Source organism: Hipposideros armiger, unplaced genomic scaffold, assembly GCF_001890085.2.
Source record: "Hipposideros armiger isolate ML-2016 unplaced genomic scaffold, ASM189008v1 scaffold_9, whole genome shotgun sequence".
Lineage (NCBI taxonomy): Eukaryota > Metazoa > Chordata > Mammalia > Chiroptera > Hipposideridae > Hipposideros > Hipposideros armiger.
Window position 1 is genome coordinate 5,445,893 of NW_017731359.1, and position 12,210 is coordinate 5,458,102.

At 55.9% G+C, this 12,210-nt stretch overlaps 2 protein-coding genes across 8 annotated transcripts; one reads left to right on the forward strand and one right to left on the reverse strand.

The window, feature by feature from the left end:
* Positions 1-76: 76 nt before the first annotated feature.
* Positions 77-7,961, forward strand: MATCAP1 (microtubule associated tyrosine carboxypeptidase 1). Of its 5 annotated transcripts, none has more exons than XM_019656055.1 (8): positions 77-529; positions 3,046-3,671; positions 3,754-3,897; positions 4,176-4,308; positions 5,044-5,070; positions 5,201-5,506; positions 5,598-5,695; positions 6,653-7,961. In XM_019656055.1, the coding sequence occupies exons 2-8, from the start codon at positions 3,102-3,104 to the stop codon at positions 6,815-6,817; spliced, it is 1,443 nt and encodes a 480-aa protein (XP_019511600.1). In that variant the 5' UTR covers positions 77-529; positions 3,046-3,101; the 3' UTR covers positions 6,818-7,961. The 5 variants fall into 5 exon arrangements, with proteins under 5 accessions (XP_019511600.1, XP_019511629.1, XP_019511609.1 ...); XM_019656064.1 differs by lacking the exon at positions 77-529 and adding an exon at positions 621-1,013; XM_019656074.1 differs by lacking the exon at positions 77-529 and adding an exon at positions 1,021-1,135.
* A 359-nt stretch (positions 7,962-8,320) lies between these two features.
* Positions 8,321-12,049, reverse strand: NOL3 (nucleolar protein 3). Of its 3 annotated transcripts, none has more exons than XM_019656111.1 (4): positions 11,893-12,049; positions 9,077-9,383; positions 8,571-8,936; positions 8,321-8,467 (listed from the first exon to the last, which is right to left on the reverse strand). In XM_019656111.1, exons 2-4 carry the CDS (start codon positions 9,369-9,371, stop codon positions 8,460-8,462), a joined length of 669 nt encoding a protein of 222 aa, XP_019511656.1. In that variant the 5' UTR covers positions 9,372-9,383; positions 11,893-12,049; the 3' UTR covers positions 8,321-8,459. The 3 variants fall into 3 exon arrangements, with proteins under 3 accessions (XP_019511656.1, XP_019511649.1, XP_019511643.1); XM_019656104.1 differs by having other exon boundaries at positions 9,077-9,379; positions 11,639-12,049; XM_019656098.1 differs by having other exon boundaries at positions 11,639-12,049.
* Positions 12,050-12,210: the final 161 nt, after the last annotated feature.

The following is a 12,210-nucleotide window of genomic DNA, read 5'->3' on the forward strand; positions in this document are numbered from 1 at the left end:
TGTGTGCTGGGGAAGGGAGGAGGGTGAAATAAGTGTCCGTGAAGATTAGGGGGTCCACACGCAGTGACACACCTAAGATATCCTGGCTCCAGTCCTGATACACCGATCTACCCGCTGTACCCCACTTATCCCTGAATCAATGCCCAAGTACCCGGGCTTCTGCCACCTTACGCGGACTACATCCCCATGTATCCGTTCCGGGGCAGTGAGTTCGTGTCTCCCTGGCCCTGACTCCAAGGCCGGGTACCAAATGAAGTCCTGAAACCAGCCTGGCCCTTGTGGAGAGGGAGGGATCAAGACAATAGACGTGATCTAGCGGCGGACAACGTCCCTCTGCCCTGCCTGGCCCCACCCACAGCTGTGTTCTCGGGCGCGCGCCGCTGCGGAGATTGACGCGAATCCGCGCGCCTTCGCGTGAGCGTGCGCGCGCCCGAGTGCGTGGGTTCTCGGCGACAACTCCCGCGGGCCAGGAGGCCCGCGACCGGTATTTCAGAGGGGGAACGGCGTCGGCGAAAAGAGCGGCGAACAGGTGGGGGTGCGGCACGGAACCCTTTCATCCCCAAGAGGCCGAGAAGGCGCGCGATGCGACCCCGCCTTACCTATCAGGGAATTCCCCCCTTCATTGTCCTCTGGCCCCGCCCTCCATTGGGCACGCTCTTTGCCTCATCCCCCTCTGCTTATTGGCTGCAGGTCACGCCCCTCTTCGATCTCCCCATCCCCATTGGCTCCTCTTCCAATCCCCGTGTTTCCTATTGGCACAGGCCACACCCTCTCACTTGTCACCAGACCCCGCCTTCAGTCTGGGTTCCTCCCCCAGCCATCTTTCATTCATTCTGCATCTAGAGCTGGGTGTTCGAGACAATGGGGTGAATCAGACCCGTCCCTGCCTTCAGGGAGTTCAGGGGATGATGGGGGGACACGGACCTAGGCTATGTCAATGACAGCCTAGGGCGGTATAGAGGCCGCCTAGGCACTGGGAACCTCTAAGAATCCTGGAAGGCTTCCCGGAGGAGGTGAGGCCTAACCCAAGCCCTGAAAATGGTTAGGTTTACTCCAGGGAGACACTGGGAGGGCATTCTTCTCAGAAGGACCTGAGACTTGAAAGAAATAGGCGTAGTCTGGTAATTGTGAAGAGGTAGGTGGAAGGCAAGAAGGAAAGATGAAGGGTCTGGTCCAGTTAGAGGCTGGGAAGATAGGGAGGAGTCCAGGAAAGTGTACAGTTAGTTGAGGGGAGTGCAGCTTAAGGCCGGAAATCTTTTCAATCAGCTGGTCCCTAGGCTGGTAGAAGGAAGTGGGGGGGGGGGGAGGAAGGGATCAGATCTAGATGGGGAAACAGTGCAAGGAAGGAAGGAAGGATTCCAATTTTGAGAAGCAGAAGGGCTCTTAAGCAACTGCTCTGGGTCAGGTACTGTTCTGGGTTCTGGGAACACACTGAACACTCAAAAGGAGAAAACAGATAACTAACAAATATACTGTACTTCAGATGGTGACAGCTGCTACAGAGAACAATAATGTGGGGAAGGGGAGATTGTGGTGGAGAGGAGAGAGAAGATTTACTATTTTATAGAGAATGTTTTAGGGAGGCTTTTCTAATATTTGTGCAGAAATGAGAAGAAAATGAGAGTGAATCCTGCAGTTATATGGAGGGAAAACATTCCAGACAGAGGATGTGTTCAGTTTGACATGCCTGTTATATATTCCAGTAAAGATGTTGAGTTGAGAACTGGCAACACTGGTCTGAAGTTTATGGAGGAAGTCTGGGCTGATGGTTTTAAAACCTTGAGAGTGGATGAGATTATCCAGGGAGTGAGCATAAATGGAAAAGAGAAGAGAAGTTTCCAAGTCCTCGGGCATTACAGTGTTAAGAGGTCAGGAAGATAGGGATGACCAGCAAGGAAGAACAAGAACAAACAGTTAGTGAGGTAGGAGATTTGGGGAGCCAAGTGGATGAAGTGATTAACTGTGACAAGAGCATGAAAATCATTGATGACCTTGGTCAGATCAGTTTCAATAGAGATTGGGGGTGGGGGAAAGCCTAACGAGTGAAATTTGAGAGAGAACAGGAAAGAAGGAAATGGACAATGAGTATAGATGACTCTTGATATGTGCTGCAGTGAGGAGCAGCTAGAGGGAGTGGTGCTATTGCTGGAGGAGTGTGGGGTCAAGTGAGGGTTTTGTTTTGTTTTTTTAAGACAGAGAAATGACAACATGTGTTTATGCTGATGGAAAGAATCCAGCAGAGAGGAAAGGTTTGATGATGTAGGAGATATAGGAGAGAGGAGAAATGCTCTAATTGTGTCCCTGAGCAGGTAAGAGAGTTCAGAACCTGGAGCCTTCAGTCAGTCTCTGGAGAAAGACTGGATTGGACTGAGCCCTGGTGCAGAGTCAGAGTTAAGTGCCCTGACCAACTAGAAAGATAGATGCTTCTGATAGGAGACAGACCAGGGATTAGCTTGGATTTGCTGAAGTTTCCATCTGCCCCCCAAAAGCTGATTCTAAATTGGATTTGAACAGATGGCCCAGTGGAGAGACAGCATTCCAGGTGGAGGGACTAACATAAGCAAGGGGCATGGAGGCATTCAAACTGACTGACACCAAATGGTCTGGAGGAAGTGGGTGGAGCCAGGTGGGAGGAGAAGGTGTGGAAATAAAAAATGCCATAGGTGGAAAGCAGGTGGAAGGTAGTGAGGCCCCCTACCATCAACCCAACAGCTGAAGCTACATTGTACCAGCTTCCAGCATGGGTGAGTGCTGTACACAGGGATTAGAATCATGAGTATGGGCTCATGCCTTGCTATCAGGACCTCACAGGCTAAAGGGTATTCCAGGAACCACCATCTAGGTGGGTGTATAAAATTCTTCCTCCTGCTTTCTCCCAGTCCAGCTTGCTTGACTGAGCCTGCTGGAGGGAATGGACGTTGGGGTTGAGAGGGCAGGCACGCAGACTCCTGGGGACCCGGCAAGGGCAGTGTGGAACACAGGGCCTCCTGGTCCTCAGGCCACACCGACTCATGCTGTCCTCCACATGCCCTTCTGTGTCCCCAGAAGACGACAGTGTGGGGAGTTGGAGTGGCCAAGCTGGATGTGACCCCCAAGACAGAATGGTGTTGGACTCAGGGGCTCAGGTGTATGAGCAGGCACCCCCCAGCCCACCAGCCAGTCCCTCATCCTTGGGCCGTAGGCTGAAGCCCTCAGACCGAGATGGGACACCGCTGTACCCCTGGCCTCAGTCCCTGGCCTTGCCCCTGGCTCTGTCAGTCTCCTCAGCCCTGCAACCCCGGCCTGAGCAGCAGTCCTTCTCAGAGGTGCGCTTGGGCCACCGTGGCCACATGCGTCGCAGTGAGAGCACCTACACCGTAAATAGTACTGGCCGGCGGGGGGGCAGCACCCAGAGCCAGGCCCCACCTGGACGAGGACGGAAGCCAGGTGGGGGCACCCTGCGGTCTGCAGCCTCCCTGCCTCACATTGCTAAGACTCGAAAGGATGTAGGCCGTGGTGCCAGCAGGAGCCCCTGCATGTTGGTGGCCCTGCGGCCAACCAACATGGACCATGAGCGGGACAAGTTCTTCCAGTCCCATTACACCTACAACCCACAGTTCGAGTACCAGGAGCCTATGCCTACAGCTGTGTTGGAGAAGTACTGTGAGGCCTCTGGACAGTTCATCCATCAGGTCAGTCCAGCCTGCCCACCTCACCCTGGCCCTGACCACCCAAGAGGCCTAGCCTGACCAGCCACTGCGGCCCTGTGTGCAGGCAGTTGGCATCATTGAAGCTGTCTTGGAGAAGTTTGGCACCTATGAACACTTTGAGGCTGCAACCGGGGGCCAGCTACTGACCAAGTGCCAGATCTGGTCCATTGTTCGCAAATACATGCAGAAGGAGGGCTGCGTTGGGGAGGTGAGCTTGCCCTGCCTGCAAGGCCCCTCTTCTACATGCCCCAAACTAGGCTACCCAGTGGGTGGTGCCAGGCCCAGCTCCATACCTGGCCAGCTAGTGATCCCTGGCAAACCCCTGTCCTGGCCCAATAAGGTGGGAGCTGGCTCTGAGCAGAGATGGTAAAGGGTGGGTATACTGGCCAAATGTCCAGCCTGGTTGCACTGTGGCATTAGTGGGTCCACCTGCACACTGGCCCTAGGGCTGGTAGCCATGGCTCAGGGTACTGCTGCTGCCTGCAGGTTGTGGTGCAGCTGAGTGAAGATCTGCTGTCCCAGGCAGTGATGATGGTGGAGAATAGCCGACCAACACTGGCCATCAACCTGACTGGAGCCCGCCAGTATTGGCTGGAGGGCATGCTGCGGCACGAGATAGGTCAGGGTGTGGGTAGGTGGGTGGGTGGGTAGGGGTAAAGAGGGGACTGGGGTGTGGGGGGCAGTGAGGGGCCCCAGTAACTCCACCCCTTCTCTTTCACCCCATTCCCTTCGAGGATGGGCCCTGTCTCTTCGTGAGCAGTCACCTCTTCCCTCTGGCTCACAGAGGTAGGCCCAAACGTGCCTGCTCACTCTCTGGGCTCATCCTCATCTCTCACTCTTCTTGGGTATCTTTTTCTCCTTCCTCTTCCTCTCTGATTTTCCTTGACAGTAGGGACAAAGCTGCTGAGGCCCCAACAGGGCAGAGGGAGAACCCTGACGGTCCCACTAGCCCAGCCAACACACAGGCCCTCCAGGGTGGTAATGGAATTGGCTGAGGACACACAGAGCTAGGTTTAGGAGCCGATAGGCCAGGCTGGAAAGGAGAGCACAGGACAATAATTACTATTCTGTCTATCCCCCTTCATCAAGAATCCTGTTGCTGTGGACCAAAGATGGTTTTTGATGGGGACATCAGTATGACTATCAAAATGATATGGGTGTGCAGAATGCGGGGCTGGGGTGGTGTGTGAGTTCCTGCTCCTCTCTGGGGGGCTGGAAAGCAGTGTAAGTTTGGGAGGTGTGTGTGTGTGCGTGCGTGCGTGTGTGTGTGTGTGTGTGTGTGTAGCCCTGGACAGGTGAGGAAGGATTCTTGTATGTGAAACTCTATGGGTCCTTGACTGCGAATTCACCCCAGGAGGGTCTTCATGCTGCCTGAGGTTGGGTGAGTATGCAGGTTGGGGCAGGGGTGGCGGAGAGGGCTTGTGTGAGAGCCTGAGTCACTGGCTAGAGGTGCAGCAGGGTGGGTCCTGGGATGCCCCGCCCAGCACTGCCTCCCCCTCGCTCTCCCACAGGCACGCACTACCTGCGGGGTGTGAACAATGCGCGGCAGCCGTGGCACAACGCCGAGGGCCGGCTGCAGTACGGGCTGCGGCCAGCGAATCCCACCGAGGAGGGCCTGGCCAGCCTGCACAGCGTGCTGTTCCGCAAGCAGCCCTTCCTGTGGCGCGCAGCACTGCTCTACTACACCATCCATCGTGCTGCGCGCATGTCCTTCCGCCAGCTTTTCCAGGACCTGGCGCGCTACGTGCAGGACGCTGATGTGCGCTGGGAGTACTGCGTGCGGGCCAAGCGCGGCCAGACTGACACCTCACTGCCAGGTGGGTGCCTACTCGGGGAAGTGCCCTGAGTTGGGGCTGGGGACAGGGGTGGCTTCAGGTGTAGGGGCTCATGGTGTCCCCGTGCCCACAGGCTGCTTCAGCAAGGACCAGGTGTACCTGGACGGCATCGTGCGCATTCTGCGGCACCGCCAGACCATCGATTTCCCGCTGCTGACCTCTCTGGGCAAGGTGAGTGGCGGACCACGGGACTTCATAGGTCCCAGCAAGCTCTCCTCATCGCAGTATTCCCTGATCCTCTGATGGATGCTTGACTGAGTCCTGGATACCAGGCCTCTCTGATGACACAGGAAATGAAATGACAGTCTTGCAGGTGCTTGATCTGACTTGCAGGTGTGTGTGTGTAGATACTGCATCTCAAAGATGGTATCCAGGCCAAAGAAGCAGTCAGGAAGGCCTGGGGAAAGAGGCTAGAGAAATGGCCGGGGATCAAGTCCCTGGCACTGGGTATTTGCGCCAGGCTGAGGAAGGTGAACTTCACCTGAAGCAATGGGAAAGCAGAGGAGCTTTCAGCACAGATGTTTGCTTTAGAAGGCTCCTTCTGGATGTCATATGGGAGGTGGATTAGAGAGCGGGACTTAGGGAAGAAAGTGCAGGGGGAAGAGGAAGAGGTCTTTCCAGTCACTCCTGTAGAACTGATGGAGAGGGAGGGCAAGCGGGAGAGCTCTTCAGAGAGTGGAATTCCTAGAACTCAGGGGTGACCCTGAGTGGGAGGATCGCAGAATCCAGGGCCCCTCCCTGGAATCTGACCTAGGAGACTGGGAGGAGGGTGGAGCTGGCATAAGGTGACACCTAGGAATTCACTGTTGGATATGGGAAATCTAAGGTGCCTGAAAGCTATCCAGGGGAAGGTGTTCAGAAGGCAGTTGGACACCAAGGTTTGGAGGTGAGGGGAGAAGCTAAGCAAGAGACAGGAGGGGATTGTAGGGCATAGATGATAAAAGTATTGAGAGAAAGCGTGAACACCCAGGACTGAGCCTCCAGGTATATAACATTGGGAGTGAATCAGGAAGGGGAAGGCAAGAGTTCCAGGAGCAACGGGCAATGAGCCCTTGGTAGAGAGCTGGGACCAGCTGTCTGAAAACCAGGGCTCCTGCCTCCCCCTCAGGTCCAGCTTCCTCTCTGCAGGTGTCCTATGAGGATGTAGACCACCTGCGGCCCCATGGGATACTGGACAATACCCGGGTGCCCCACTTCATGCAGGACCTGGCACGCTATCGGCAGCAGCTGGAGCATATCATGGCTACCAACCGGCTGGATGAAGCAGAGCTGGGCCGCCTGCTGCCTGACTGATGCTGGTTGAGGGCTACAGAGGGCCCCGTATCAGCTGCCAGAACACGAAGCTGGATGCTCTGTGCTTCCATGGCCTGGGTGTTTCTTGGGGAACTGGAAGGGCAGGAGCATCTCAGGAGGGAGGAGTAGCAACATTAGTGGGTTTGTGTCCCTTGCTAGCCTCCAGGGGCCTGGGGACCAGCAGCATGTCAGGCAAACTGAGTCTGCCCTCCTCCTTTTGTCTGTGGAGCGGAGGGGAGGGCCGGGGGCAGCAGGGAAGGTGAGCATGGATAGGGATGGGGAGTGACTTGGGAGTAGAAACTTGTTCTTGCATGAGATGACTTTGGGTATCTGTGTCCTCCAGTCTCCCTTCCCCCACCTGGCCCCTTGGTGCTCCTTCAGCTTTCATGCTGTCTACCTCTCACTGGGTCCTGGTGGTGGGGATCTCCCTTCTCCTGGGGTGATTGCCTGAGCCTAAGGTCCTGGCTTTCACACAGACTCAAGGGGCAGGGGTCCTGGTAGTTAGAGACCCAGCTGGGCTGGGATATGCTTTCCAGCATTTAGCCTCTCCTACTGGTCATGTATTCCTTCCCTTTTTATGTGTTGTGCTTCCTGGGGCTGGGAGGCAGCAGCTTCTGAAGGTTTGGTGGGAGGGAAGAAGAGGACTCCTCTGGAAGGCACCGACTATTCCTAGCATACCTCTCGCTCTCCGCCCCCCTCCCTTTAGGTCCTGTGAGTGGAGTCTGAGCGCTCACTTGGCCTTGCCCCCCATCCCCTCCTCTGCTGTCCTTGTCTTTGCCCACACCCTCACAGCTGGTCTCTGGCAGAGGTTGGCATAGCCTGGCTACAGCCACAATCAAGCCTGAGGGGCAGGCCCCTAGTTTCTGTTCCAAGTCCTGAGTCCATCCTGGACCAGGAGAGATGCAGAGATTGTGGTTGCCTCCAGTTTCACTTCAGACTGGGCTGTGTGAGATTGACCTAGTCCCACTCCCACTCATGGCATTAGTTTTCCCATCTGTAAAACTTGGAAATGCAACTGGAAAGTCCTTATTCATTTAGTCAGTGAATATGCATAGAGCGCCTTCTGTGTGCCAGTCACTGGTCAGAACCCTCTCTGAACTCCCAGTCCTGAGAAAAGCCAGACAATTAAAACAATTACAGTGAAGTGTGTGGTCTCTGTCTACCAAAGATCCCTTCCTTTTTCTCTCTCCTAATCTCACTTCCCAATGCTGTGAGCGCTAGCCCTCCCTAAGTGGAAAGAAGTCCCTTTTCTCTGGCTCTCTGTGCCAGGCCCAGGGGCTTCCATGAAGTAAGGCTGGTGACCACACATGCCCCCAAATGGTTCAGGAAGTTAAGAGGGCCCAGGTCAGACCCTCGTCCCCTAGGGATGCAACTTGAGCTATTGATGAAATAGGGCTGAGGACTGAGTGGTGAGGACTGAGGACAGGGCTGCCCAGGTCACTAGAACTCAGAGCACAAATCCACACCGTAGTTCCTGGGCAAACAGCCAGAATCACAGATAGCCCAGGTCGTCCCTCAGGAGTTTATTCACTTCCAGTGAATACTGGGCCAGGCAGAGCCTTGGTGGCATCCCATCCTGCCAGTGCAGGATCCCAGGTCCTATCCGGCTTGGGCAGGGAGCAGCCTGTCAGCACTCTGGTCTTCAGGAATCTAGAGATAAAGGGGGAAAGTGGTCAGTCAGTTGGAGCCCGCCCTCTGCCTCATGGGCCATGTCCTCCCTCCAGCCTGGCACTGGGTTTGGGCAGCCTCACACCTTCAGACTCATTCCCCTCCTCAAAGTCTGGCTCGGGCTCGGGCTCCAGTTCAGGCTCTGGCTCCAGTTCAGGCTCTGGTTCTGCCTCCGGCTCTGGTTCTGGCTCTGGCTCTGGATTCGGATCCATTTGTGGTTCCACCTCTGCCTCAGTCCCTTCAGAGGGCTCAGCCCCTTCAGTGTCCTCAGCTTCCACCTCTGGCTCAAACTCCTCGAGGGTTACGGACTGCACTGCTTCAGAGCCCTCAGGACCTCCGGCCTCATCGCAGTGTGAAGCTCTGGGCAGCCCAGGGCATGGGGTTCCCGAGCTGGCTGCCTCGGGCGTCCAGTGGCCTGGGCATGGAGGGTCGTAACTTCGTTCCCGGTAGCCTGGGGCAGAGGTGGAACCGTCTCAAGCTCAACATACCGGTTTGCAGTTTCCCGTGCACACGCCATCTCTACAGAAGACTAGGACTCCGCCCCCGCCACGCCCCCTACTCTGACCTAGGTCTTGCCCAGCGCACTCTCACCAGTGCCCACGTGCTGCCAGTCCCAGGTGGGGTCGGGCGCGCGCGCTGTCCGCTGGGCGCAACGCAGCAGCTCCTGGCAGGCGGCCTCGCCCTTACTCTGCACCACCAACAGCAGACGGCGCACCCTGCGCTCTGCATCAGGCAGCGCGTCCAACGCCTCGTACTCGGGCCCGGTGAGCACACCCCGCGCCAGCAGAGCATCCAGCAGCAGTCCAGAGTCCGCCTGCAGCGTCTCTACCAGGCGTTTCCGTTCGCGGTCGATCGTCTCTGACGGCCTCTCCTGCGCGTTGCCCATAGTCGGGGCTGCCTGGGGGAGGAGGAAAGAGGTAGTGGGGGCCAAAGCTCCCCCGCCCTTGACCTTTCTCCCAGGGCCTTAGAGAACACTGGTGGCTGGAGTCTTAAGTTCACCTCAACCCAAGCAGCGGGACAACTCCGCAGCACCGGACTCCTCGTATTCCTGCCTCTCCGGCCTTTTCTGTCCAGTCTCCTCAGGCTGCTCCTTGGGTCCCTAAACGTCAGCTGTGGCCCTCCTCTCCTCCACTCTCCCAGGACCCTTATCCATCTCTCTGACCGCTCTCACCAACCAGGACCTCCCTCCTGAGCCCCAGCTGCCTGCAGATGCCGCGATCTGTTCGGACCCAATTTATCCAAACTAACTTCTCTTTCCCACTTTAACAGGCAAAGGCCCACACCCAGCTTGCAGTAAAGTCCTTTCTATTCTATCTGCTGAATAAAAAATCTCTGTCATCCTCACCTCTTTAGCCTTTCATCTCCAGGGTAGACTCTGCAGACCCCTGAATCCCCTCTGCACCCAGAGCACAAAGTGCTGAGAGCCTCCCCTGCTGCTCTAACCCAAAAGAAGTCCAGACCTTTTATCCTGACCCTGAGGTCTATCTTTCCAGGACAGGCCCTGCCCCTGCTCCTCCCACTAAGGCCACCACCGTGTTGCAACCCCAATATATTAGCATGGCCCTTCCTGGTTCCCTAATACCTGAGCAGGATACCTAAATTCTTTTGAGTCCTAGCTCTGACCAAGATTTTCTGACATCACCTGAGACTCAACTGTCTCCCTGCTGCCCTGGGAATGACTCACAGCCATCGCTTGCTTCATCTTGTACCCAGGGCCCAACTCATAAAAGCTACCAACAAATGCTTGCCAAACTTTCACTGTTTTCCCCCATGGATCCTCCCATTTTGAAAGACTGTCTCTACCAAACAGCAGGTGTTGGCAGAAATTAACCTGCTCTGTCCATTTATTGACAGCTAAGGACAATGGCCCATCTCCTCTTGGGTGGCCTGATCCAGGCAGCCAGGCTCCTGGCATTAAGGGGCAAAGAGGTCAGCCCCAGTACCACTCCCTCTCTCAGTGCATTTCCTCCAGCCTTGGCTTTGTCCTCATAGCACCCTCCTGGTCTCATCCTCCCTTTGGGGTCCCTCCTCTACCTCCTTACTTGGCTCTAGGTCTGGGAGAATGGATTTGGTCCTAGCCCCCATCCTGCCTCCCAAGTCTCTCTCACTACCACCTGGTGTCATGTTATGCCTCCCTGGTCATTTCACCCCCCTCTGGCCATATTCCCCCAGGCCACTGATCAGAGGCTAGGAGTACCTCCTGCCCCTCCCTCTCCATTCTTGTCCTATCTGTGACAAATACTGCTCTTCTAACTCTCAGTGAGTCTCTATCATCACCCCCCCAACCCCCATGATCACCTCATCTCCTATGAGAGTCTCTCTGAGTACCTCTCACTTGGATCTCATTACCCTGACAGTAGAGTGATTTTGACAATTCTCTGGAGCAGGATTTATTGTCCACATTTTACAGATGAGAAGACAGGCTCAGAGAGGCCAAGTGGCAGAACTATAATCTGACTTGCTCCAGCCTGAACTACAATGAGATCTCCAGCCAAGCATAATGTCAGCCCTAACTACCTGTCCCCTGCTCCCCACTGCCCATCAGAGAGAATTCAGACTATCTGGACTGGCTGCTCTCCCACACCTCTGGATAGACAGGCTTCCCCCCACTTTCCTCCATCACTCAGTGCTGGAAGAACTCGCCAAGCCCCTGGTACTTCTGAATCTTTGCAGATGCTGTTCCCTAAGCCTAGAATACAGTCCCCCTCCCTCCATGCTGGGGACCCATCCTCCAAGACCCAAATGTCCATGTATCCATTCCAATACCTAAGTGTGTCATAGGCAGACTGGTTCCATCTCATCTCCTATTACACCAGTGAACAGCATATACCTTATCACTGTGCTGACAGTACTGCACTGTGTATATGCGGACTCTCTCCCCTGTTTTGAAAGCTAAGGCTTCCAAAGACTTCCCCCCAAATCAGGGGTGCAAGAAGGGTGAGGGAACAGAACCTACTCTTGTACAGGTGCAGAGAGGGAGGGGGCAGATCGGATTAGTCCCTCATCCTCCCTCACTCTTCTCCAAGTTATTTTTATGTTAGCCTCCTCTTCCCATTATGCCAAGTCCTGTCCTTTGTCCTATCTTGGGCACAGAAACCCCAGATGGTCTGGGCCCTCCCTCTGAGACTCAATGTTCAGAAGTAAATACTGTACCAAATTATATCGCCACCAGTCCTTCAAGGGTCACAGGCCAGATCCTTCCCAGGACACCAGGCAGCTCCAGGTTCGAGGCGTGGAGGGGGCGGGGGTCCCAGCGCCCCTCCCCACCTGGCTGCGCGGACTCTTGTTAGGGAGCGAGGGTTGTGGGAAACTGCGGGAACCTTTGCACAGGTGCGACCACAGGCTCCCCTTTTCTCCCCTCCACTTGGTCCCAGAGTTAGTCCCGCGGAGGGGCGGGGCTCACAGACCTCCTAGTAGCGCGGCTGTTAAGGGCGCAGATTCTGCCCAATCTCAGTTTCTTTTCTCTGCCCCAGCCGTGTGGAATGGGGCTCCCGGTCCGGTGAGCTCCCGGCGGCCCCACTTACGGGTCGGGCCTTGGCGGGGCAGGAGATGACGAGGCGGCCAGGGATGCTGGGAACCCGGAGTGGGTGGGGGAGAGCGGGCTGTTCTCCCAGCGGTAGGAGGCAGGTCGCCCGAGGCCGTGCTTTGCCTGGGCTCTTACACATGGTTCGCTTTCTCTCCCCACCCGGGGCACACTGGATGAGTCAGCGAGGGGGCAATGCGGC

Coding starts and splice junctions, on each gene's coding strand:
- MATCAP1 (XM_019656055.1), top strand. CDS start 3,102: ATGGTGTTGGACTCAGGGGCTCAGGTGTATGAGCAGGCACCCCCCAGC. Junction 3,672..3,753: donor CTGGACAGTTCATCCATCAG/GTCAGTCCAGCC, acceptor CCCTGTGTGCAG/GCAGTTGGCATCATTGAAGC. Junction 4,309..5,043: donor CATGCTGCGGCACGAGATAG/GTCAGGGTGTGG, acceptor AATTCACCCCAG/GAGGGTCTTCATGCTGCCTG.
- NOL3 (XM_019656111.1), bottom strand. CDS start 9,371: ATGGGCAACGCGCAGGAGAGGCCGTCAGAGACGATCGACCGCGAACGG. Junction 8,937..9,076: donor CTGGCAGCACGTGGGCACTG/GTGAGAGTGCGC, acceptor CCTCTGCCCCAG/GCTACCGGGAACGAAGTTAC.